This window comes from Panthera leo, chromosome A2 (genome assembly GCF_018350215.1).
Source record: "Panthera leo isolate Ple1 chromosome A2, P.leo_Ple1_pat1.1, whole genome shotgun sequence".
In the NCBI taxonomy this organism is placed as follows: domain Eukaryota; kingdom Metazoa; phylum Chordata; class Mammalia; order Carnivora; family Felidae; genus Panthera; species Panthera leo.
In genome coordinates, this window is record NC_056680.1 from 104,337,646 (window position 1) to 104,365,348 (window position 27,703).

At 35.1% G+C, this 27,703-nt stretch overlaps 1 protein-coding gene across 5 annotated transcripts in view; it reads right to left on the bottom strand.

Moving 5' to 3' along the window:
- The window catches only part of VWDE (von Willebrand factor D and EGF domains), a 77,776-nt gene that overhangs the window by 28,568 nt on the left and 21,505 nt on the right, over positions 1 to 27,703 (bottom strand). For all 5 annotated transcript variants that reach the window (XR_006197158.1, XM_042919100.1, XM_042919078.1 and 2 more), the window contains 13 exons: positions 26,917 to 26,982; positions 22,445 to 22,692; positions 21,799 to 21,888; positions 19,918 to 20,062; positions 17,117 to 17,334; positions 16,795 to 16,868; positions 14,871 to 15,141; positions 14,150 to 14,358; positions 12,762 to 13,723; positions 10,389 to 10,525; positions 6,559 to 6,714; positions 6,330 to 6,434; positions 4,381 to 4,495 (listed from right to left, as the gene is read on the bottom strand). Coding sequence is in view for 4 of the 5 variants with exons in the window: in XM_042919100.1 (XP_042775034.1) it covers positions 4,381 to 4,495; positions 6,330 to 6,434; positions 6,559 to 6,714; positions 10,389 to 10,525; positions 12,762 to 13,723; positions 14,150 to 14,358; positions 14,871 to 15,141; positions 16,795 to 16,868; positions 17,117 to 17,334; positions 19,918 to 20,062; positions 21,799 to 21,888; positions 22,445 to 22,692; positions 26,917 to 26,982 (2,796 nt within the window). In the remaining variant the exon portion in view is untranslated. The remainder of the gene's footprint in view (positions 1 to 4,380; positions 4,496 to 6,329; positions 6,435 to 6,558; positions 6,715 to 10,388; positions 10,526 to 12,761; positions 13,724 to 14,149; positions 14,359 to 14,870; positions 15,142 to 16,794; positions 16,869 to 17,116; positions 17,335 to 19,917; positions 20,063 to 21,798; positions 21,889 to 22,444; positions 22,693 to 26,916; positions 26,983 to 27,703) is intronic.

Sequence of the window (27,703 nt, forward strand, 5' to 3'; positions counted from 1 at the left end):
AAATGTCTACACGCCGAATACAGGAGCCCCCAAATATATAAAACAATTACAAACATAAGCAACCTTATTGATAAGAATGTGGTCATTGCAGGGGACTTTAACACTCCACTTACAGAAATAAATAGATCATCTAGACACATGGTCAATAAAGAAACAAGGGCCCTGAATGATACATTGGATCAGATGGACTTGACAGACCTATTTAGAACTCTGCATCCCAAAGCCACAGAATATACTTTCTTCTCGAGTGCACATGGAACATTCTCCAAGATGGATCACATACTGGGTCACAAAACAGCCCTTCATAAGTATAAAAGAATTGAGATCATACCATGCATACTTTCAGACCACAATGCTATGAAGCTTGAAATCAACCACAGGAAAACGTCTGGAAAACCTCCAAAAGCATGGAGGTTGAAGAACACCCTACTAAAGAATGAATGGGCCAACCAGGCAATTAGAGAAGAAATTAAAAATATATGGAAACAAACGAAAATGAAAATACAACAATCCAAACGCTTTGGGACGCAGTGAAGGCAGTCCTGAGAGGAAAATACATTGCAATCCAGGCCTATCTCAAAAAATAAGAAAAATCCCAAATACAAAATCTAACAGCACACCTAAAGGAAATAGAAGCAGAACAGCAAAGACAGCCTAAACCCAGCAGAAGAAGAGAAATCATAAAGATCAGAGCAGAAATAAACAATATAGAATCTAAAAAAACTGTAGAGCAGATCAAAGAAACCAAGAGTTGGTTTTTTGAAAAAATAAACAAAATTGATAAACCTCTAGCCAGGCTTCTCAAAAAGAAAAGGGAGATGACCCAAATAGATAAAATCATGAACGAAAATGGAATTATTATAACCAATCCCTCAGAGATACAAGCAATTATCAGGGAATACCATGAAAAATTATATGCCAACAAACTGGACAATCTGGAAGAAATGGACAAATTCCTAAACACCCACATGCTTCCAAAACTCAATCAGGAGGAAATAGAAAGCTTGAACAGACCCATAACCAGCGAAGAAATTGAATCACTCATCAAAAATCTCCCAACAAATAAGAGTCCAGGACCAGATGGCTTCCCAGAGGAGTTATACCAGATGTTTAAAGCAGAGATAATACCTACTTCTCAAGCTGTCCCAAAAAATAGAAAGGGAAGGAAAACTTCCAGACTCATTTTTTGAAGCCAGTATTACTTTGATTCCTAAACCAGAGACCCAGTAAAAAAAGAGAACTACAGGCCAATATCCCTGATGAATATGGATGCAAAAATTCTCACTAAGATACTAGCAAATCGAATTCAACAGCATATAAAAAGAATTATTCACCATGAGCAAGTGGGATTCATTCCTGGGATGCAGGGCTGGTTCAACATTCACAAATCAATCAATGTGATACAGCACATTAATAAAAGAAAAGATAAGAACCATATGATCCTGTCAATCGATGCAGAAAAGGCCTTTGACAAAATTCAGCAACCTTTCTTAATAAAAACCCTAGAGAAAGTCGGGATAGAAGGAACATACTTAAACATCATAAAAGCCATTTATGAAAAGCCCACAGCTCACATCATCCTCAATGGGGAAAAACTGAGAGCTTTTTCCCTGAGATGAGGAACACGACAGGGATGTCCATTCTCACTGCTGTTGTTTAACATAGTGTTGGAAGTTCTAGCGTCACCAATCAGACAACAAAAGGAAATCAAAGGCATCAAAATTGGCAAGATGAAGTCAAGCTTTCACTTTTTGCAGATGACATGATATTATACATGGAAAATCCGATAGACTCCACCAGAAGTCTGCTAGAACTGATACATGAATTTAGCAAAGTTGCAGGATACAAAATCAATGTGCAGAAATCAGTTGCATTCTTATACACTAGCAATGAAGCAACAGAAAGACAAATAAAGAAACTGATCCCATTCACAATTGCACCAAGAAGCATAAAATACCTAGGAATAAATCTCACCAAAGATGTACAAGATCTGTATGTTGAAAACTATAGAAAGCTTATGAAGGAAATTGAAGAAGATATAAAGAAATGGGAAAACATTCCGTGCTCATGGATTGGAAGAATGAATATTGTCAAAATGTCAATACTACCCAAAGCTATCTACACATTCAATGCAATCCCAATAAAAATTGCACCAGCATTCTTCTCGAAACTAGAACAAGCAATCCTAAAATTCATATGGAACCACAAGAGTCCCCGAATAGCCAAAGTAATTTTGAAGAAGACCAAAGCAGGAGGCATCACAATCCCAGACTTTAGCCTCTACTACAAAGCTGTAATCACCAAGACAGCATGGTATTGGCACAAAAACAGACACATAGACCAATGGAATAGAATAGAAACCCCACAACTAGACCCACAAAAGTATGGCCAACTCATCTTTGACAAAGCAGGAAAGAATATCCAATGGAAAAAAAGACAGTCTCTTTAACAAATGGTGCTGGGAGAACTGGACAGCAACATGCAGAAGATTGAAACTAGACCACTTTCTCACACCATTCATAAAAATAAACTCAAAATGGATAAAGGACCTGAATGTGAGACAGGAAACCATCAAAACCCTACAGGAGAAAGCAGGAAAAGACCTCTCTGACCTCAGCTGTAGCAATTTCTTACTTGACACATCCCCAAAGGCAAGGGAATTAAAAGCAAAAATGAACTACTGGGACCTTATGAAGATAAAAAGCTTCTGTACAGCAAAGGAAACAACCAACAAAACTAAAAGGCAATCAACGGAATGGGAAAAGATATTTGCAAATGACATATCGGACAAAGGGCTAGTCTCCAAAATCTATAGAGAGCTCACCAAACTCCACACCAGAAAAACAAATAACCCAGTGAAGAAATGAGCAGAAAACATGAATAGACACTTCTCTAAAGAAGATATCCGGATGGCCAACAGGCACATGAAAAGATGCTCAACATTGCTCCTCATCAGGGAAATACAAATCAAAACCACACTCAGATATCACCTCACGCCAGTCAGAGTGGCCAAAATGAACAAATCAGGAGACTATAGATGCTGGAGAGGATGTGGAGAAACGGGAACCTCTTGCACTGTTGGTGGGAATGCAAACTGGTGCAGCCACTCTGGAAAACAGTGTGGAGGTTCCTCAAAAAATTAAAAATAGACCTACCCTATGACCCAGCAATAGCACTGCTAGGAATTTACCCAAGGGATACAGGAGTACTGAGGCATAGGGGCACTTGTACCCCAATGTTTATAGCAGCACTCTCAACAATAGCCAAATTATGGAAAGAGCCTAAATGTCCATCAACTGATGAATGGATAAAGAAATTGTGGTTTATATACACAATGGAGTACTATGTGGCAATGAGAAAGAATGAAATATGACCCTTTGTAGCAACATGGATGGAACTGGAGAGTGTCATGCTAAGTGAAATAAGCCATACAGAGAAAGACAGATACCATATGTTTTCACTCTTATGTGGATCCTGAGAAACTTAACAGAAACCCATGGGGGAGGGGAAGGGAAAAAAAAAAAAAAAGAGGTTAGAGTGGGAGAGAGCCAAAGCATAAGAGACTCTTAAAAACTGAGAACAAATTGAGGGTTGATGGGGGGTGGGAGGTAGGGGAGGGTGGGTGATGTGTATTGAGGAGGGCACCTTTTGGGATGAGCACTGGGTGTTGTATGGAAACCAATTTGACAATAAACTTCATATATTGAAAAAAAAAAAGAAAGTGAAGACGTTATATGACACATAACTATGATTTGGGGTGTTTTTGGGGGTGGAACAAAGTATCCAGACATTATCTGTACCCACTATTATACTCATGAGGTCCCAGAATGGTAGGGCTGGAAGGCACTTAATAGGTTATTGAATCCAGATAATCTCATTTAACAGGTGATGAATGCATAGCCTTTGGAATTTAAATAGCGAAATGCCTTGTCACAAAACAGAAAAGAAGGCTAAGAGCAGGATATAGAGCTTTGCTTTTGGTCTCAAAGTAATGTCTTCTTTCCACTAAACCCACCAACCTTCAGTGATGGACGTTTTATGTGTTTACATAGTGGCCATTCTGCTGGTAGCTGTATGACTTGTACAAACTGTGTGTAGCTGAATTAATCATTCTGATTTCTTCCATTAATAATTCACATTTGCTTTCAGGATCAAATACTGAAAGGAAAATCCCATACCCTATTATAGTATAATCACGGAAATTACATAAAATAACATGTCATCTTGTATTACGTTCAAGCAAAGTAAATCATGCAGTTAGGAAAGATGCTAAATAAAGCACAGTGTTCATCTTAAACACACTTATGTAACTCGTGTCTTAAAAATCACTTAAAAATTATCTTGTAGAGGAAATATTTGTATTAATAAAGAATAACTTACTTTCTAAAAATGACCAAGTAAATTTTGAAATTTTTGGTCTACAAATCAAACAAGGGCTGGTAGGATTTTTATCTCCTTCAATGTAGCAGAGCCCATCGATAATGCAAACATTTTCCTAATGGAAGTTTTAAAAAGAGGAAAGCAATTAGGATACCGTTATAGTTAGTGTTTAGGAAAAAATGTACATAGAAAGATAGCATCATATATGTTGATCAATCCAGGGTAAGCATGTTATAAGTCTATTTTGCTTAGGAAACATTTTTTCATGTGTCCTAATCATAAATGTATGTTAGAAAACAAATCATTTCCTTTTTGTTTAATTGCCCGTGGAACTGATCAATAGGGAAGGAATAAGAAAATACATATAGCTGTATCTCTGTGTAGAATTTTAGCTTATAAATAACATGGAAGACAATCTGTCTTTTCTTCTGGTCTTTCTTACTGCTAAGTCAGGCTGAAGTGCTCTATTTATAAAGAAATGAAACAATTTTTCCCCTTGCTCATCTTACAGAAACACATATGTTTATAGCTATTTTCCCTTCCTCTAGGATCCCACTATGTCCTCTGAACAGAGCAAAACCGAACCAGAACCTTGGCATAATGATCCACACTTGACAATGGATATCCTTATAGAAAATAGTGGAAAGAGAGGCTGATCTGCAAAAAAATAATTTTAAATGTAGCAATAATTTTCAACCTGGGAAGAAGACCAAATTTTGTTCAGCATATATAAGCTTTGCCCATTTAATGTAATCTCCTTTGATGTCACTTGGAACACTGCACAAAAATAAGAACAGAACATTCGCAACAATGTAAAACAATTTTGAATTACAAAATTTTAAAAGTACTTACTGTAAAACATGTGGAAACAGAATATTTAGGGGAAAATAAAAATCAAACAACTTTGTAAAAACAGAAACTTCTGGGGCACTTGGGTGGCTCAGTCTGTTGAGCATCTGAATTCAGCTCAGGTCATCTTGTGGTTTGAGTTCGAATCCCGCATTGGGCTTTGTGCTAGCAGCTCAGATCCTGGAGCCTGCTTCAGATTCTGTGTCTCCATCTCTTTCTGTCCCTCCCCTGCTTGTGCTCTGTCTGTCTGTCTGTCTCTCTCTCTCTCTCTCTCTCTCTAAAACTAAATAAAACATTAAAAAAATTAAAAAAGTAATTTAAAAACCCCAGAAACTTTTTACTGACATGATCTAATTGCTAATCTCAAGGGAAAAAAAGAGATTTAAAATTCAAAATAATGATACTTTTCATTTTTATCTACATAAATATTATTTGATATGCTTCTCAATTTTGAATAGCCAAGTAATATTACTTCCATGGTATGTATTAAATCAGCAACTGGCATATGAGAAAGATATGGTGATAAACCCAACAGACTGCACATAGATTAAGAGGGTGTGGCTGTGAGGATTCAGCTCAGGCTGGGGTGTTCTGTAATCTCGTAAGTAGATAATTGCATGGCTCAATGAATTTATTTGCCACACACACACACACACACACACACACACACACACACACACACTCCCTATAAAAGTGGTAGCCTTACACATTTTACAAGCTCCATCAAAATGCATGTCATTTGCCACAAAGAAGATTAGGCACGAGCAGAGAGACATCTAACTGGAAAATCTTTATTACTTTTTAAAAGGAATGTAGTAGGAGTTAAAATTCAATCTGAACCTCCCCTTTTAATTTTTTTTTAAGAAATAAATAACCAGCCACTTGAAAACATTAGAGGTAGAAATCTCCTTGCCATTTCACCAAGAGTTACTGGCAGAGTAACAATTTCAGTTAACCTCATATAAACTTGAGGAAGGCTTTTCTCTATTAGTATTTCTGATATGAAGGTGAAAACAACTAATATGCCTTTAATATGCCAATAGCATGGGAAATGAAAATACTTACCATGTAAATGTGAAAATAAGTGAAAAACTGCTTACCTTTATAGTACATGAGTCTTTTTCATAGAGACCACAAAGTTGACAAGCCCCATCATAGATGATCATTATTTTGGGATTACTGAACCTGTAACCATCATTAGATACCTGTAAGATGCAGTTTTATAATAAGATAATTTGTTCTAAATGTGGCTTCATAAATTCATTATGAAATTTTAATACATAAATATTTACTTTATTAATAAATATGAGACTGTCTTTTCTTTTTTACCTTTAACTGCCACTTCGCAATTGGCTTCTCACCCATCAGATCTAAGGTATCAGACTGCTGAACATCAGGGGGCAGCTGACAATCAATAGTTCTGCTATTTTGAAAAACAATATGCGTGTAGACAGCTTTTCCAAGGACCCAATTACTGCTATTATACTAAAGGCATAATAAGAAAGCAATTAACTTCTGTTTAATTATGGAAATTCCTTGCTAATAAACTACATATAATCAAAATATAAATCTTAAAAAATGCATGGCTGGTATAATGGAATATATAATGAATGAAGTAATAAAACTGACATCAATAGTGAATTTTATCCAGAATAATATAAACCATATATACCTTAATTAGACGTAAACTGGTTCTAATGCCTCATGCATTTCTTATAGGTGTAAATCAAAGAAGTTATCAATATTGGTCATGTATAATGAATCTCCAAGTAATGAGTTTTGTAGCAAGAGGAAACACATTTGACTATGTAGCTGACACACAGTGGTTTGATTTTCTGCCCAGAAACTCATTTCTTCTGCAAAAGCTCTTAAACTTCTACTTTTACTTGAAATTGCTCTGTCGGTCCTCCATCCATATGGTTCCCAGGACCTTCTCATGTTTTTACATGACCCATCTTCCTGGCTATGCTTGATTGCTCTGGGGGTGTATCTAAGCTGAGTCAATGCTTTGATTATTTAGAATGTTTCAACTTTATACCAGAGGGGATACTGGGCCAGTATGCTTCTGGTAGCTTCACGTGCAAGATAAAAAGTAATGGAGATATGGGTGGCTGTATTTTTCACTATGTGTAGGAGGCTAGTATATAGTAAAAGGGAAAAATAAAGCCCACAGAGAAAAGCAGAACTGAGACAGACAGATACATACACACACACACACACACACACACACACACACACACACACACACAAATTCAGATATACTGAGTCTTCGTGGTGTTCAAGTCCCAAATTCAAGTTGTTCCTGAGAATTCAGCAATTACATTCTTACCCTGATTTTGTGAAAAACACACTACCTTAATAATAAATCCTATTTTTGATTAAGGTAATTCAAATGAATCTATATAACTTGAAACTAAATTCTAACTGGTTTACTCTATTTAATAACTCAGTGGCATATCATATTTAATCTACACTTAAAGTATAATTTTTTAGTATTAAAATGTATTGGTATTAAATGTATTAAATTACTAAATGTACTAAATACATTTAGTATTAAAATGTATTTAGTATTAAAATGATCTAAAGAGGAAAAGCCAGAAGAATTTTCTAGGTACTGGTAACTACATAGAAAGCTAAAAGGATATATTTTATTGCCAATATTTTGACTTAGATTTTTCTTTTAAGTTTATAACTGTATAATGTTTTCAATTGCTCAGAAATGGTCAAGGACCATGTTGATGCTTCAGTATTGTGAGTCTGCAGGAGAAGGAAAGGAAGGTAAGAACATGCTCATCTGTGGCTAGTGGGAAGTATCTTAAGATCTGAGGATTGAAGGAGTAGGCCACAGTACAAATCTCCATGTTTGAGGGGGGTATGTACAGTCTGGCCAAACAGATCAGTGGTTTCTCTCTAGCAGAGGGGGACTGACAACAGTGTTTCAGAGTAGTCATGATAAGGACACTTAGATGGAGACAGCGTTTTGTGTATTGAAACAAGGTTCCAGCCAAGTCCAGAAATCATTTCCCCTCCTGTTTGGAGAAGCCAACCCCAAATAAGGAATAAATGGAGTTATATTTATTTTCCATTCATCAATATTTTGAGAGTACCTACATGTGCTGAGAATTTCCTGATGAAGAAAGATCACAGAGGAAAGGACAGACAAAACAATTTTAATACTGCTATAACCAAGATTCAAGTTAAGTTCAGTGAGAGAGAAAGCATCCATTGTGTCTATCACGGTCAAGGGAGGCTTTTCTCCCTGAAAGTAGAAGAGGAGACTGCCGTTTGGACACCTGGAGCAGAATTGGAGAGACTACACTTCAGTGAGGCTGGAGGGAGGAGCAAGTGAAAAGGGAGGGATGCATGAGACAGCATGAGATTTTAGTATAGTGTATGCAGGCGGTTCAAGGTTACAAAAATAGACAGGAGCTGGATCACAAAGGACCATTCATTTCTAGGAAAGCTACTTGAATTTAATCTTACAAGTATTTAAAAACTGGATTCTGTAAAGTTCTGGCTGCTTTTCGTAGAGGCAGAAAGTGAAAGAAAGGATTGGGTGCTTGGATCTCCAGATAAAAACGTGTAAAATTACTATTGCAAAAGTAGAAAAGAGCAGCCATAATATGCTACCTTTCATGTAATAAAAGGAGGGATTCATCTGTTCCTTTGTGCAAAAGAAATGCAGTAAGGACAAACCAGAAAATAATGAGAGTGGATACCTCCAGGGATAGATGGGAATGGAATGGAAAGAAAGGGTAATGGACAGAGCAGTATAGATGAAAAGACAGTGATATTTTTCTGTGTGAATCTTCCGTACGGCACCAACTCCCAGAACCATGATTTTTTTGCTTACTTTCCAAATAAATAAATAACTAAAATCAAGTAAACTGTGGAGTAAATTTAAAGCAGATACAAATACTCAAAAATAAACTGAATGGTATTACAAATGAAATAAACATCCTGAACAGGGTGCAAAAATATAAGTAAGTTTGGCGCTGGCTAGTGAACATATATATTTTCTTTCTCTAGTTCTGTATAGTGTGTTAGAGAATTTCATAGTGTGCTCTTTATTTGTCAGATATTTAGAAAAAAGTCATATGAGAATAATATCACAGCAAATAATACATCTGAAAGTAAGTACAAAATGTACTTTCCAAGAGAATACAGACCTATAAAACTTTTTGGCAAATAACTTAATTGTACTGTGATGTCATTTGATTTATTCTGCCACAAACAGTATAATGTCTAGTCTCTTGAGGAATACTGAAGTGAATAAAATTATGCATACATTCCATTTTCCATTGTGTGTCTTATTTTTTCATTGGGATTAAAATATTTCATGGCTCATTTAGAAAAGCTCTACTCAAAAAATCCTGAAATAAGAATATTTTTCTTGTATAATTCTTTGAAAAAGACAGACACAAAAGTTATTTCCTCCTTAAATTCTCAATCCCAGGATCACATTTAGCTTTAGCAACTTAGAGAAAAAGTATAAAGAATGCTAAAATGTGATTTTCTGTTTTAAGTTTTCAGCTTACCCCAGTATTTTCAAAGGGCTTTCCTTAAAATAAAAATCCACTTGAATAAAGAAAAGGAAGACCAATGATTGATGATAAATAATCATCAAAATAAGATATAGCTTGATATACCAATGTTCAAACTGAGTCATTACGTCTGTCGTTTGTAGCCCCAAGAAAGAAAAACACTATTTTTATTTTGAAATCCATAGTAAGGGAAATATAAAGGATGAGTGCAATGAATCTTCACTTTTTGTTTGGTAAAAGGGAATTGTTCATATCTCTACATCCCCTAAGTCATACAGATTTGTCTTGGGCAAAAATGATCTCTATTTGTTGTGGTTTTACATTTTAATAAATGCAGAAGCTTACATATCAAGCTTAATATTACTTTAATTTCTTATTATGACTGGAATAGTGAGCCAATACTGTAATAAAAATTATAGAAAATATTTTAATATGGTTAATGAATAGGAAAGAAACTTTAAGGTTAAGCAATGTAACCATATTCTTATTGAGCTCTCTGTGGATTTGACATCCTTTGGGATTATGTTGTTAACTGATAGACCAAATTAATCCAAGAAAAAATTAATCTGAATAACTCATAAACTTAATTGTTTTTCAACACTATAATTAACATACCTGCAGTTTAGTAACTTCACATTTAGTTGAAGGTAATTCTTTGAAGCCTTGACCAAACACTCTCACTGTCATACAATTATATTTTCGAATATTACAGAATCCAGCATTCCCAAGTCCTATAATTTCAGGAGCCTTGTCTTTGGACAAAAGTGATAAAACAAAATGGACAAAAATCCATAAAAATAAACTAATTATTTGCAAGGTCCAAATTAAAAGCATATGGAAAATAATATTTTGAAGTCTAACCAAATATAAGTACCTTAATTAAACTATTAAATATTAAGAGTAACCTGGTATTTAAAAAAGTGTCACTTACCATCAAGCCAATAACAACAGCATTAAAGATACTACCAGTGCCCAAATACACAGATTTAATTGATGTTTTAATAATGTTTAATACCAATTATTTACAAGTATTAGCAAATTACTACTACAATGGCCTGTGTTTTGTTTTTGCCATTTTGGTTTGTGCCATAGAGGTGGGTTATAGAAAAATACTTCTGCAATAAAATAGTGTAATTAGCAATGTAATATATTAATATTTAAAAAAAGTCTTAATTTAAAAAGAAGAATTATCAAAATTTTATGAAAATGTTATTAATGTTTTTATGTATTATTGCTATCTTACATGCCACCATAATCTTAAGTGTACTTTCAATCACAGGAGAAAAAAATTCTCCTAGTAGTCAGAGTTAACTGATTTTCACATAGTTATATCTTTGGTTCTGGTCTTGGTAAGATCACACATCATGTGTACCAGCAAGATCTGGTTGTCAAAATAGATAAATGCAGCATATGAAAGTAACTGAGTCCTCTAAGTACTGGCAAAATGTAAGTGAATATAACTTTACTAGCAGGAGAATATAAAATCATAAATTGTATACTCAGAACACTAAAAATGCTTATGGAAATTAAAAAAACATTTGTTTATTCTTTCATATTCAACAAATGTTTACTGAAGAATTTCTACTTTTCCAGATGTTATTCTAGGTACTGAATACTAGGTTTCTCTATGTAAAGAGAACAAGTTCCTGCCTTCATATAATTTACATTCTAATATGGGAGGACAAAAAAAAAAATGAAAAATAAATATAAAGTGTATCACACAAATGTTTTCAAGACTATGGAGAAAACATATGTACTAACTATATTAAGTGAGATAAGACTATGTGATTGTGTGAAGAAAACTACTTTATTTTGAAAGACTTTGGAAGAAGTCTGAAATAATACGATATTTGAACAGAGAAGAGAAGGAAGTTGATCAGGAATCTATGAATTGGAAGAATGCTCCCGTGAAAGGGAAAGTAATTCAAAGGTCCTGAGGTGGGAGCAGGCTTGGCCTCTTTGACAAACAGCAAAGCAACCACTTAAGAACACTGGGGAGCAGTGGACTATGGAGAGAATGGTAGATGAGTTCAGTGAGAGAGGAGGTTCAGACTGCATAGGGTCTTCTAGACCATGGTAGGGAATGTGGATTTTACTCGGAAGGAGAGAGAGAGAGCCATTAGAGGCATTTAAGCAAGAGTTCTGTGATCTCACTATCATTTCAAAGGGATCTCTTTAGCTGTTATATGCAAAATAAACTTTGAGAGAATCTATAATAATCCAGGTGAGATATAATAGTAGCTTGGACTAATTTATTGCAGGGAAAGAGATGATATTCTTCAAATCTAGAGCTGGATTTGCTACTAAAACATGAGGCATGAAAAAAAAAAATGAGAAGCCAAAATGACTACAAGTTTTTAACATGAACAATCAGAGGAGTGAAGTTTACATTTACTGAGATGGAAAAGGGCAGGATGGTGGGGGTAGAAGAAAATCAGGAGTTACTGGTTTAATAGCTAATGAAATCCAATTGACTTTTAGAAATTTCTTTCTCTTATATACTGAGATACAAAATAGTTTGTGCCACGTAGATGGGTTAGTGAAAATATTAAGCAAATTGGTATAATTAGTAAAATATTATAAACACAGTACTCAAAATACAGTGAATGTGAGTTCTAGAGAAATAATGATTCTCTACCAGTAGAGGGATAAACTGTATGCAAAGGCCCTGAGGTCAAGAGAACAGAAACCAAAGTGGGTGGAGTAAAATAAGTGAGGGTTTTAGTTGTAGGGGATGAGTTTGAAGATATATGGTGTGCCTGAACATATTGTGCTTTATAGGCTATTATCAGTACCCCAGCTTTCACTATAAGTAAGATGAGACACTTTGGAAGAATTATTACTAATAGTATTGCTTAATATAATTTACATTCTTTTCCCAACATAATCTGAAGGAACTCTGTCAAAATACAGAAGGTAAGAGAGAACAAATAAGTTTTCATAATCAAATGACATACACAATATCAAAGTTGGAGGGTACTTACTCACCATGGGAATCACTGCAATCATAGGAACTAAAGCCTGGGGAACATACACATCCCCATACCATACACTGCCCATTGCCACTGCATAAATTGGGGCATTTTAGTACTGAGAGAACGTCTTCAATTGACTTGCCATATTCTTCTGTGTTGTATTTCCCCTCTTCCAAAATTCTCCTTTCACATTCATTTTCTAAAAGAGCCACAGCTGCTTCTGTCCAGCTAAGATCATCTTTTAGGAGAACATCCTTAATGCACATATCTATAGCAATGTCTAGGCTCTTGCCCAGAAAGGCAAGACAGTGTCTTCCTATGCTGGAGTTACCAAGAGTCTGCTGGCACAGTGCCAAGGTGCTGTATTCAGTGAGACCAGAGGGTGTGGGCCACGTAGGGACAAACTCTTGGTGGACATCCTCAGAATGGTCCTCAGGGAAGAAATAAGTGAATTCTTCTAGGTCACTTTGGCTGAGACTTCGTAAAGCAAACATAGGAAGAAACTCATAATTTATGTTTTGCCGTTTCCATCTGTTTTGTGGATCCCACCTCATCTCTTGGCTGCGGCTACCCTGGTCCTGGGTCTGTTTCCCATTGTCCGAAGTGTTTGGTGTGTGTTGTTTTTCATTTCCAGGATGTGTTTGTAAATCTAAGTCCAGTTTGGTTAGGTTCACGTGCTTTTTTTCTTGAGGAAAGAAATTCAAATTATTTTCTTCAAATGCATACTCATTTATCCCTCTGGTAAGAGCTTCTGAATTAATATATTCAGAAGTGACATCTAGTTCTGGTATCAGGAAAGAGAATTTGACATGTTTGAGATCTCTGCAACCTGAAACAATCTCTGGTTGAGAAACACTGTCCAGGTGATCAGAAGGATATAATGAATTAGTCAGAGAGCAGCTACAATAGGATTGTTTTCCAGATGATGGCGGAGAAATTGGCATTGTGTCAAACATGCTTTTCCCTGGCAAAATCCTTCCAAGTGCAAAAGAGAAAAGAATAGTAATTTGGACAAGAACATTTTTTTCTCAGTAATGTGTTGAAAAACAAACAAACAAACAAAACAAAAACAAAAACAAAAACCCGCAGAATACTGTGTCACCATTCATTTATTTATTTTTTAATTTTTTTTTAATGTTTATTTCTTATTGAGAGACAGAGAGAAACAGAGCATGAGCATGGGAGGGGCACAGAGAGGGGGAGACACAGAATCCAAAGCAGGCCAGGCTCCGACCTGTCAGCACAGAGCCCAATGAGGGGCTAGAACTCACAAAACGCGAGATCATGACCTGAGATGAAATCAGATGCTTTAGTGACTGAGCCACCCAGGCGCCCCCATGTCACCCTCACTTAAACTCTAACATGAATACAATAACAAATGAAAATAATTTACTTTCTTACCTCCATTCATTAATAAAAGCAACACAATCATTAAAAGTTGAACTAATTTTGGTTCCATTTTTATTATGGAAATCATTTTCTGGGTTTTCATCAAAGGTGCCACAAAGTCCCAAAGTGTTTCTATAGTCTAAGCTAGGGGCTCGGATTGTTAAACTCATGCCCCATTCACTAAGATCAGCACGGATAAATGCTCCAGAAGAAAACCAGATCTGCAATACAGAAATAAATCAACTGCATTAAGAGTTGGTATAAAATAACACATTAAATACATTAAATACAAAACAGTGTGTTGAATTTATTTATATATGTTCAATATATCTTGATGCAAGAATGAAAACTCTATATTTCTAACTATTCCTGAATATTTATTCTTAACTATATATTTAATCCCTAATATATGATTTATTAGGCACTGTGAAAAATATTTTTTAGGAATAACTTACCAAGTTAGCATATTGAAATCTTAAAATAAGGCTGCTTAGATTTGACAAAGACTTAACTATGTTGTGTCTAAATGTGTACGGAAAATTGAAAAAAGGTATTATTCCTTCTTAGATCCTTCCCCTAAAGCTTTATTTAGGGGGAAAAAAAACCCTAATGCAAAAAAAAAAAAAAAAGATAACTCTTAATTTAACAGAGATGAAAACAAGTTCAGAAATCAATCCAAAATCTGTAGGAAAAGAAAGGAAAAATACTTTCAACCGTGAAGAATCATACATACTGTGACTTTTCTTCCTAAGTAAGATTCACTTATCTTGATATTGCTGGTTGCATCTTGGCTCTTTACAGATAAATATGGCTGTGATTCATGTAGCTGGCCACTGCACATATCAAAAGTAACTATATCACCTTCTTCTTTGGCAACAAACCCGCAGTTACAGGACACAGGATAGTGAAGGCTTCCACAGTCCCACTGGCGTACATGGACTTCAAAATCACGTGACATACTCTTATAAAGCACAAATGTTCCAGTCTTGAAATTATCATATACCCTGGCATTAATAAAAATCAACTGCATTAAGAATTGGTATAAAATACCACAATAATACATTAAGCACAAACAATGTGTGTTAAACTTATTTATAAGTTTACTTACTTATTATAAGTTTACTCAGATACACTATGTATTTTACTTATTAATCATGCATATCTCTCTTTTGCTTTATAGAAGTAAGCTGCATGAGAGAGGGCACGTTTGTTCTATGCCCCGCCACACCCCCAGCATTTAGAACAGGGATTGTCACTCCTTGCACAATTAATCTTGTTGAATTATAGCTGATTAAATCAATCCCACTATTCTTGGAGGTTTTTCCACTAAAAGTTTTAAGTTTTCATCATAACCATAAAGGATTCTTGAAGGTGGGATCAATTTCTACTTTTTAATACTTGTTCAAATTTTCAGAGTATCACTTGCTATGGAGGATTTCTATCTCTATTTGTTCATATTGAATAATTTTACAGACAATGATGACATTAAAAATATCTTAAAAAGAAGGGTGCCTCGGTGGCTCAGTCATTTAAGCGTCTGACTGCAGCTCAGGTCTAAATGCACCGTTTATGAGTTCGAGGCCCACGATGGGCTCTGTGCTGACAGGTCAGAGCCTGGAAACCGCTTCAGATTCTGTGTCTTCCACTCTCTCTGCCCCTCCACATTCGCACTCTGTGTGTCTCTCTCTCTCAAAAATAAATAACCTCCCCCAAAAAAATTTAAAAAAAAAGATCTTAAAAAGAATAAATTACCTTATGTCATGAAGAAAATTTTGACTCACCAAAGAGGTGTTCTTAAAATTTTCTTAGGCACATCTTAAAATCACATATTCCCCAGAAGAGTATAAACTGAGTTTAAATCCTTATAGGCAGATATTTTTTTTTTTTCAACGTTTTTTATTTATTTTTGGGACAGAGAGAGACAGAGCATGAACGGGGGAGGGGCAGAGAGAGAGGGAGACACAGAATCGGAAACAGGCTCCAGGCTCCGAGCCATCAGCCCAGAGCCTGACGCGGGGCTCGAACTCACGGACCGCGAGATCGTGACCTGGCTGAAGTCGGACGCTTAACCGACTGCGCCACCCAGGCGCCCCCTTATAGGCAGATATTAATAGCAAGATAGCTTAGGTTACTTTTTGGCCATTTAGCCCATTTTATTTGCATTCTAGAAGCAGATATTTAGGTATTTATGATAGCCACAATAGTTTCCCCCCTGAGTATCACTGTCATGAATTAGAAGTGTTTAGTTTTTTAGAAGTGTTTAGCTTTTTAAATAATTTTGTATTAGTTTAATCATCTTGCCTAAACCAAAAAGATTATTTCCGTATCTTGCAGAAATGCAATATAGTAAATATCTCTAGAGCAAATATTTTAATCATTATTAAAAATAACTGAATGATCAAATTAAAATGACTATTCATATTTGTAAGAATCTTCATTTTTACAAATACAGACTCACTACAAATCTGTATATTTACCAAAAGCTAAAGTTTAAGGCAAAAACATTTCACACAAATAAATCAGTATTTTGAAATAAGCCAGTGTTATCTATACATGCCTTCCTTTCTAATCTTTGTGAATAGGACTAGAAACAAAACAACAGCAAATTCCAAAAGAAGCAAAAACTATTAAAAGAAAAAAAACTTTCAGGAAATTACCTGCCATCAAATGTAATTATATGTGGGTCAGTAAATGAATAGCAGTAAGCAGTTGGGACATCCTTTACTTTGATCTTAAAAGCAAAGATATTTTTGGTAAATATTATCATTAATTGTATTTAGTGACATACAATAAATAGCTTAGCAATCTCAATGAATTTTCAAATAATTGCTTTTATCATAGTTATAGAAAACTGAATCATTTAAAATGGAAAAAACTTATTAAGTAATTTTGAAATGAAACGTTTATGAGATGTATTGCTCAAATAAATATATCTTTTTTAAAGCTTCAATTGTGAAGATATTTTTGTAATTTGTCAACCTGGATGCTGTCTGGAATGTAGCTGTTCCACAGGAAATCCTCATTAACTATAGGTTCCACTACAATGTTTGTGATTCTATCTCCGTCTCGAGAAAAATCTGTTACAGCAGTGTAGGACACAAAAGCATGGTTACAGGATCCATTAGCACAGGATGATGTCTGGTGAAGGTCCACGTGACAGGAAGACAGTGCCAAGTTTAAACCTAGCTGTTCTGTACCTATTTTGTGAAAAAATACATTGAGAATTTTTGTAAGGAAATATACCAACAAAAGCATGTAATAACTTGATTAACATGGAAAATTGAATCGAGATATTATTCTCATTTTCTCTTATTTAAAAAATATGGTTGTAATTTTGTCTGAATGTGTAAATTTTGTCTAAAGGTATAGAACTCTATTTGATTTTTATAAGTAATTAATCAACTTCAATATATATGTATACATAGTACTATTTTCAATAAGGTTATAAATCCATATGCACCTTCATAAAATTCAAAGCAATATATAAAATTTATTGTTTGTGCAAAAAAATCATAATTTCACCACCAAAAAGCAAAGTTTGATGTCTTTCTGTATCAATTGTGCCTTGGGTCCAGATATATCTGTAATATTTCATAGGGTTTGTACTCATGTTCTATCCATTGTTGAGTGATAGCAATGGTTATTAGTACAGATGATTATTGGATCATCAACTTAAAAATAGAAAAATTAAAATAAATTAAGTAATTCCACACAAGTAATAAACTCTCTATTGCTTTTTATCTCCCAAATGTCTCAATATATTCAGAACCTTGAGAAGCTTTCTTTCCTATGGAAAAAAGGACAGAAAACAATAAAAAAAAAAAAATAGTAACAGAAGAGAGAAAGGAACTTCAGGAATTTGTGTAAGTAAACAAAAAGGATAGATTATTTCAAAAACCGGTAAGAAGGGAAGTCTGCTATCATATCTTATTAGTAATTACAAAATCCTTCTGAGATCTAGAAAAAAGTGGCTGTTGTTGAAAACTTTTCTATCGTCTTTTCTTCCACACATGATTTTCAGGTGTAAAATTATATTGGTCTGATGTAGGACACTGCACTAGATTCAAAATTACTGAAAAAAAAGTTCCTCTTTATGCATTTTTTTCCATGGAAATGCATACTGTTATTATGCACATAAAAAATAACAGAAACATCCAAATTTTTAGCTGGCTCCCTAAAGTCACTGTGGAATATATCTGGCTTGGATATAACCCCTGACATCATTTCCCCTGGTCCACGGTATGAGGGACAAGTATTGCTCTCTATAAGCCTGTGAAAAAGCAGCATAGTAGTTGTGGAAATACACTAAGAGATACCCACTTGAGCTCTGTGGAAGTAGATATGCAATGAAAATACACTTAAAAAAGATAAGATGAAGCAAATCCAGAATGAAATCCAGAAATTCTCCTCCAGAAAAAAAGGGAAATTATTTTTAACTGACAAATAGCAGGGACATGCAAACTCCTAAAATGTAGATATATATTGCTTTTGTATTATTATAATAATGCCTTTCTTGCTGCAAGAATTGAGAGCACACAAATATAGTTTAAAGTATACTTGCAGCTGAAGAAAATCTCTGCCTGACACAAGTTTGAAAAGGGTCATATTAACATCATCCTCTTCCTATTCTCCCCCATAAGCTGTAGTAAAATTTACCAAACATACTTTTCACACGTAGTTTGAAGTAAAATTATGTCAAACAGTCTGAGAGAGAGGGTTTAATTGCATATTTCTGTGCTGAATTTCAAAACACAGTGTTGCTCACAATGCTCCTGAAATCTGAATGAGTGGCTGGGCATTTATTACCTAAGCCTGTTTACTGTCACCTGTCTTGAGACAGCATCTCCCAATGCTTCTCTCTATTTGTACGTCCATCTCTTTTCTGGGTGTATCATTCCCATGGGACTCTCTCTTCAAACATTTTTATCCTTTGCTTCTCTGATTTAATTAGGTATAATAGAGACCTGAAGACCTAGACACATCGTATTTGGTATATTTATTACATAAAATTTTATGTCCTATGGTGAAAAGGTATGTAAACAGAATCTCTCTTAAAAGTCATATTCTAATTTATATATCTCTTATGTGCTTTGGTTTCTACCTCAAAGTCTTAGAGGGAGAAACAGAATTCAACTAAACCCAATCACCGCCATCCATGCTTTGTCCTCTCATAATCTATCGTGTCCTTTGGGAGAATTTTATCTCTCCCTATATGGCTGTGACAGTGACATATGTGCAGCCATGCATCACACAATCTATGTAATTTGTAATTTAAATACAATTTTATAACAAAAGGTCTCAAACACAAGCTTACATTAAGGAGAGAAGTATAAAGACTGTATTAGGAGACCCATGTTGCATAAGCTTGAATTTATGTTAATATAACATATCATACCTCCCTAGTTAGGGGTATTTGGAAAATCTTAAAGAGCAGTTTGTCTCTCCATCTCTGAAAACAAAGCAAAGAAAAAAGTAAGTGGGAGGATGAGAATGAAAAGGAGGAAGAAAAAGATGATGATGAGGAGTTGTTCATCACTGTTTTTTTTTTTTTTAATACATGCTATGAGCCCAGGAAGGATAAATGTGAATTGCAACATAGACTGTTTTGACAGTCAATAATATGGACCCATATCATTAATATGGCTGAGCTATAATTTGATGTAAACACACAACATAATTCATTATATGCATACTCTCCAGTGACTTTTTCTAGAAGAAAAAAAAAGCATTAATTATTATTTGAAATCCAGTAATAAAATTAAGTGAATTTAGTGTATTACCTTGATCAACAGTTTTCAGTTTTAATGAGATTTTGCATTCCTGGTCAAGCTCACTGAATTCAGAACAAATGACAGGTACTGTGCTCTCTATCTTCAGGCGATATTCTTTCCCATCTTCTGATATAGTGCTTAATTCAGGGTGTAACTGGTATAAGAAAATATGTAGTCATATCAAAATAGAATTTATTCCTAAGATAAAATTTTACAAGAGCATTTTTCTTAACAGCTCCTATTTTGCTAAATAAGCTGGGAGTAATAACTTAAGCCCTGAAATTTTCAATTTAATAAGATTAAAACCAAATCTTTAAAAACATTAGCACATAGCAGAGTACACGGAGTCACTGTACTGCCCTGAACTGAGGGATAACTTGGTTCCCCAACATGGTAGGCAGTCTGGTAGGAGTCTGTCTTGATGATTCTGGTTCTGGGATGGGCACTGGGGAATGGGCACAGACAGAGAGAAGCCTATATTCTTTCATTTGTTTGTTAACATTTACTGACTCACAAATGAGTGTGTTTATTCTGAGAGATTAATATCACCCTTAACATAAGTTAGAAATCTAAGTATTTTTGCATATATAAATCAAAATATCATTGTCACCTCAAATATCTCAAGCTTATGTTGCAGCCTCTGTCTTCCTTAGTTGGATTACTAACTACTGAAGTCTAGGACTGGTCCCACCCCAGTTCATGGGCCAATCCTTTTTTGAGGCAGGAAGTTTTTACTCCGTCTGAATTCTTGGCTAGCTCCCTACTAGCCTAATTAGAAACATCTCCTGGGGGCTGACCAATGACCCGGATGTTTTTTGCTGAGTGTTCACCAATGGAGATCCAAAGGTTCTGCCTCCCTGAGGTATGAGCTCTTCTCTCCTCCTACTGTGATTATACTCTTCTGACAACATGGTCACTCTTCTCACTCCTTCCTTGGTCCCTACTGTGTATAAATGGACTTTCTCCAGACCAGTTTTTGTCTAGGCTCTCACAATCTATTATGAGTCCTATTCACACAATCTATTGATTTGTCTCATCTTGTCCTTGAACTAGAGATGAGTCCAGGTCAAACTCCAGTCCTGTGGCTGAGACCACAGGGGGTGTACAGTGCCTGTCTGCCTAGACCTCATAATATTGCCCCATTCATTCCACCACTTCTGGATTCCCTGGATGACTGCTCATCTGCTGTAATAGCAGCAGATCCTGTTCTTGGACCTCCCATGATACCAGCAGTGACCACAGACATTGCCTTGTGTAGTTACCTCCATCTTCACAGTTCATAGAGCCCAGATTTCTGGGTCAATTTTACTCTAGTCAGAGGCTTCAGTACCTGACCTGGTACTCGTCTTCCGACCTGCATGCTAACTAAATATCAATAATCTAACTTTTAGACATGTGATAGAATGAATTATGGGAACAAAGCTTTCATTTTTAATTTTTTTAAGTTAATTATTTTGACAGAGAGAGAGAAAGAGAGAGAGAGCACAAATTCGGGAGGGACAGAGAGAAAGAGAGGGAGAGAGAATTCTAAGCAGGCTCCACAATGTCAGTGGAGAGCCCGATGCAGGGCTCCAGTTCATGAAGTGTAAGATCATGATCTGAGCCAAAGTCAGACATTTAACTGACGAGCTACCCAAGTGCCCCACTTTTATTCTAATTTGAGCTATTTCTCAAAAAATATGCAAGTATATTCCAATTTTAGTTCATTAACAGGGGCCCTCGAACAGTGCTGTGCATTAGAATTATTTGGGTAATTTTTCAAAAATATAGACTCTCGGATCTCAGTGTTCAGTCTGTGATGAGGTCTTGGAACCAGCATCCACAGATCACAGTATAGAAAACACAGTGATAGAGAAGTAATCTGTCTGATCCATCCCCGTGGCTACATACCTTAATGCCTGCAAAAAATTCTTGGCTTTCGATGGCTAAGCTTTGTACATGTGGATTCTCCAACAAAAAGATGGAAGCACTACAGAATATCTATGAACACAGTTATGAATAATCATTTAGCAATACAATTATGGGGAAAATATGTGTAAACTATTGTAATTAAGTACTTAACTTATAGTAGATTGTGCATAAAAGATAATAAGAAACTAAACAATTTGAAAACTTGCTTGAAAATCGAGAAAAATTCCACAATTTAAAAATATTACCTATTCAAACCTCAACATAAATCAAAGTGTTGTAGACTTTGTATTTAAGATATATTTAAAAGTGGATAAGTGACATCATCATTAAAAAAATGAAAATATTTTTCAAGAATAAAAACATATCATTTTAAAACCAGAAAGAGGCATCAAGTTATAAGGGTTCATTGATAATTCAGCAAATGGTAACAGCAGATATTCATATGTAGTCATTAAGATACTGACTCATCCAATATCATTTGAGTTGGCACAATTGCCAAGGAAAAAAGAAAAAGAAAAACATTAGTGCTTGGTATTCTGAGGATGAAGGTATTTTTAGGATATGTTAAAAAACTCATTTTTTAAAATCAATACATTCACGAAAAGAAAAAAAAATGTAAACATACCCTATCTCCGAGTCTGAGATTTATTCCATCCAGCTCTAAAAGAGAGAATGCCTGAACTGTGGTCTCTTGCTTCAGCTCCTCTTTGATTTCTTGAGAAGAAAGCCTAGACCAAGTTATGAGAAATCCCACCGAAGTGCTTGTAGGGGAAACATCAAAAGCACACCTACAGAAAAGCCTGGATTCAATCAGCTCCACCACAACTTCTGGCCTTCCTGGGGGCGGTGGTGGCACTGAGACAAACCGCTGACCTGAGGGGAAAAAATGCATAATCTGTCATCAATCAGGCATCTTAAAGAATGGATAATGACAAGCAGAAAGCTCATGGAGACTGCGGCTCAGGGATTTATATTAAGAAAAGTAAAATACATTCAGAAAGATAACTATTATCTAGCAATCAGCAAAGCAGCACATTTTTATTTTTGACCCAATAATCACAGAAATATTGATAGCAGAGAAACTTATCAGCTCATCAAGCTTATATTAATGTACTTTGGATGTGTCTACCCTTGAAAGAAGTCTAGCTCTTGAGCATAAAAGTAATTCACCTCCTTCGAAGTGATTTATGAAAGATTTCCCTTTCTAAAAGATTGAACAAAGAAATAAAATTAAGGTTTTTTTTACGTTATAATTTCTTGCTTAAAAAGTAGTCATTTATAGGGGTGTCTGGGTGGCTCAGTCGGTTGAATGTCCAGCTTCGTTCTGCTCAGGTCATGATCTTGCGGTTTGTGAGTTCCAGCCCCGCATCGGGTTCTGTGCTGACAGCTCGGAGCCTGGAGCCTGCTTCGGATTCTGTCTTCCTCTCTCTCTGCCCCTCCCCTGCTTCCTCTCTCTCTCTCTCTCTCTCTCTCAAAAATAAACATTAAAAAAAAAAAAGTCATTATAATGTAAACTCAAAAGGCTTACTATTTTCCTCTTATAACTCAACCCATCATTACTCTGGGTTGAAAGAGCAGCTCATTACGGGACTGATTAAACTGTTGAGTGAAATACATCAGGTGTTAAACAACAGTCTTACTCTTTTCATTTTTCTGATGTTAAAAATGTTTGAAATTTTCTCTAGGAACTTGGGAAGATTTTGCAATTTTCATCTCTGGTCATTTGTAAGATTAAATTTAGGGATCTAAAATGTTTCTAAATGAGTTTTTTAAATTTCCTTTGTTTTAGAAAAGAGAAAAATATCCAAGTGATAAATTTTACAACATTTAAAACGTGTTAAAATGTACAAATTTTTTTTAGGATATACATGGTCATTTTACAATAGTTGCAAAAGTAATTTTTTTAGTCCTCTCATAAATTTTTGAAAACTCTGAGGGATTCTAACCTAAATATAAGGGAAAAAATAACCTTGTGTATTTTAAGATATTTTAACTTGCTATTTTGTTAGATATTCAATTACAAAATCCGAGTAGCAAATGAATTTTTTTCAAACTAATCTGAGTAATAAATATTGTTGTTTTTTTTATTTTGAGAGAGAGAGAGAGAGAGAGAAAGAGAAAGAGAGAGAGAGAGAGAACACACAAGCAGGGAAGGGGCAGAGAGAGTACCAAGCAGGGTCTGTGTTGTTAGCACAGAGCCTAACTCGGGGCTCAATTTCACAAACTATGAGGCCATGACCTGAGCCAAAATCAAGAGTTGGATGATTAACTGAGCCACCCAGGCACTCCTAATCTAAGTAACAAATACCTTGCCAAACATCTTAAACATGAGGTCAAATCATTATGTTCACATTTGAAAGAAATAATAGACTACTCTTTAGTACATTGGTTTTTAAAAAAATTATATATGAGGGAAAATTTCCTCTTACATAAATTAGGAAAAAGAAGTTCAACTTATTTCCAAACAGGGAAGAACTATCTATGTAAATGATTATTTAGAGTAAGAGATGACCGATAACTGAAAAGAAAATAATTCATGAAAATTAAAATTTTGAATCACTATTTTAAATGGTATCAACTATCTGGGTGAAAAAACAGATCATTGCTCACAACAATGTAGAGGAAAGAAACTTTGTCAACATATATTTAAAACAAAAGTTTGCAAAAACAAGAGATAAATTATTTCTGCTTGTACCTTTTTGTCAATTCTGATATTAACAGTTGCTGGATATGTTAACATATTCTCTACTTTATCCTGAAGCTGTTGACTTTTGATTCAATATTTCCATTCAAGGGTTATCTCCCCAGATTGTGTATGATTTTGTATAGCATTTTTTTCCAATAATTGCATAAGCCTTCTGTACAACATACATACATAGCTTAAATTTATTGCTTATTCAGAAAAGAAAAGCGATTTCACTATAATATATGTATATGAGAAAGATAATCCAAACCTATTACGCAGGTTATATATAAAGTATAACAAATATACTTTATGTTTAATATTACTATTATTAGGGATATTGTTTTGTTCTCTTAAGAACTTAAATCACAGTGTTTAATTAAACTGAGACTTTCAGATAAAATAATAACTTGTTTAAAGAACAGTAGAAAAAGGAGCTGGAAAATCCATTTACAATTGGAATAGAACATAGAAAAACAATTCAGAGGGATTTACTTTGAGTGCTATTATTTTGTTTTTTGAGAGAGAGTGCAAGTGAGGAAGGGGCAGAGAGCAAGGGGGAAGAAGACTATTAAGCAGCTTCCACGCCCAGCATAGAGCCCATGTTGGGGTTTGACCTCCCAACTGTGAGATCATGATCTGAGCCAAAATCAAGAGTCAAATCCTTAACTGACAGAGCCACCCAGGCACCCCTTATTTTGAGCATTATTATAAGGGTAGTTTTCAAAGGCAAAACACATTAATTTTTAGAACTGGTATCTAAATATTATATAATCTATCCTGATTTGTTTTTTGTCATTATGGTTTATTTTATCAAACACCTTAGTTAATTATATGTCAACAATCCCATATTCATTTATTATATTCTCATATCATCATCAATATACTTGACCAATATATCCCGCAAAAACGCTAAGGTTTCAATAATAATTTTAATCTCTTCTCATCCTTTAAGTAGATATCATAAATTTATTAGACGATCTATTTAGAGTTATTTTAAGAAATACTGACATAGGATTTTTTTAGTTTGTAAACAACTTCTAAAAATTTAATTTAGAAAATAAAAAAAAATACAGATTTGAAGGAGGAGAAAAATTACGAGTACCATTAACATTTTTGGTGTTTATCTTTCAAGAGTTATTTGGTATAAATGCAATCGCTTTCAGAAAATAAAAATGAGATTGTGCTACATATTTTGATTTCTTAACTACAGTATGCTATTAATATTTACTAATATCAAAGAATGTATTCCTGAATTTTAATATTGTTTATAGAATATTTTATCATGGGTACACCGAAAATATTGAATCATCAGCAGTTATTGTATATTTGCAATTTAGTTTTTCATATTATTAGAAAAATGCTGTTTTAAAGAGAATACTTACATGCTTCTTTAAATATTTCTATAAGCTAGACTTTTTTTTTTTTTTTTTCCAACATTTTTTATTTATTTTTGGGACAGAGAGAGACAGAGCATGAACGGGGGAGGGGCAGAGAGAGAGGGAGACACAGAATCGGAAACAGGCTCCAGGCTCCGAGCCATCAGCCCAGAGCCTGACGCGGGGCTCGAACTCACGGACCGCGAGATCGTGACCTGGCTGAAGTCGGACGCTTAACCGACTGCGCCACCCAGGCGCCCCTATAAGCTAGACTTTTGAAAATGGAATTGTTGAGGACAAATATATGTGCATTTTTTTTTTTTTTTTTAAATTTTTTCAACGTTTTTTATTTATTTTTGGGACAGAGAGAGACAGAGCATGAACGGGGGAGGGGCAGAGAGAGAGGGAGACACACAGAATCGGAAACAGGCTCCAGGCTCCGAGCCATCAGCCCAGAGCCCGACGCGGGGCTCGAACTCACGGACCGCGAGATCGTGACCTGGCTGAAGTCGGACGCTTAACCGACTGCGCCACCCAGGCGCCCCTGCATTTTTAATATTGTTGCGATATACTGCCAAATATTTCCCCATAAAAGAATTCTACCAATATCTGTAGGGTATGACATGCCCAACTCCATATATTTGCTAATTCCAGGACTATTCCTTACAGGCAGGATAAAGTGATTTTTATTTTTGATAGTCATGAGACTGAGGTGAAGTCAAATAGCATAACTAACATCTAAGTAAGTTACAGAACATAAAAACCCATTGAAATGGGGGCACCTGGGTGGCTCAGTCAGTTAAGTGTCCAACTCTTGATTTCAGCTCAGGTCATGATCTCACAGTTTGTGAGACTGAGCCCTGAATCAGGTTCTCGGCTGACAGCACGGAGCTTGCTGGGGATTCTCTCTCTCCCTCTTTCTCTCTGCCCCTCCCCCTGCTCATGCTCGCTCTCTCTCTCTCAAGAGAAATGAACAAAACAACTTTGAAATTGTAAGTTTATAAATTGTTAAAAAAAATAAAATTTGATACTTACGAACACAGTCACCACTAATTTCAATTTCATCAGGGTCACATGGGTGTAATTTTGCATCAGAAATAGCTGCAAAAGGTTAAGGTTTGTATATTTATTCAATTGAGCATAAAGATATAAATACATACATAAATATCTGAAATGACAATTCCTCGGAGAAGTATGTTTCAATAGACTAAGACTTACTTATTCTCATTTTTATTTATAATAAAATTTTCCCTTTTCAGGATGAGATCAAATAGAGATAATTTAGAATCATATTTTAAAACAACTACAGCTTTCATGTCTTGTTTCCTAAATTTTAGTCTACACTATTAAGTAATGAAACTAAAATTTACATAAATTTATACAACAATTGGTTTGAACCACTTCTGTGGAACTTGTTTCCCCTATAATCATGTGCAGGGTTACAGAAATGAGTTGACAGCTGTCATGGTAATAACTATAACCCAATGCCAAACTAGGTTCATTGGAACAAAGGTAACTACTCGAACAAAGACAGGCTCATCAGACTGCTTCTTGGAAGAATTTAGAATTTAAACTGAGAGACAAGGACTTGAGAGCAGAGTCAAGTCAATGATGAAGTTCTACAGGAATGTGTATAGACTCTTGTTGCTAACCTCATGGGAGGTGCTCTAATGCTCATATCTTCTGAGGCCTTCTTATTTAACTCTTTCTCAGATTCAATGACACATCCTAAAATCCTTAGAGTTCATGATTTTTAAACATTATTTCAACTTGTTTTCTGTTATTTGTAACTCAAACTAATGATTCATTGTGAGTTATACCT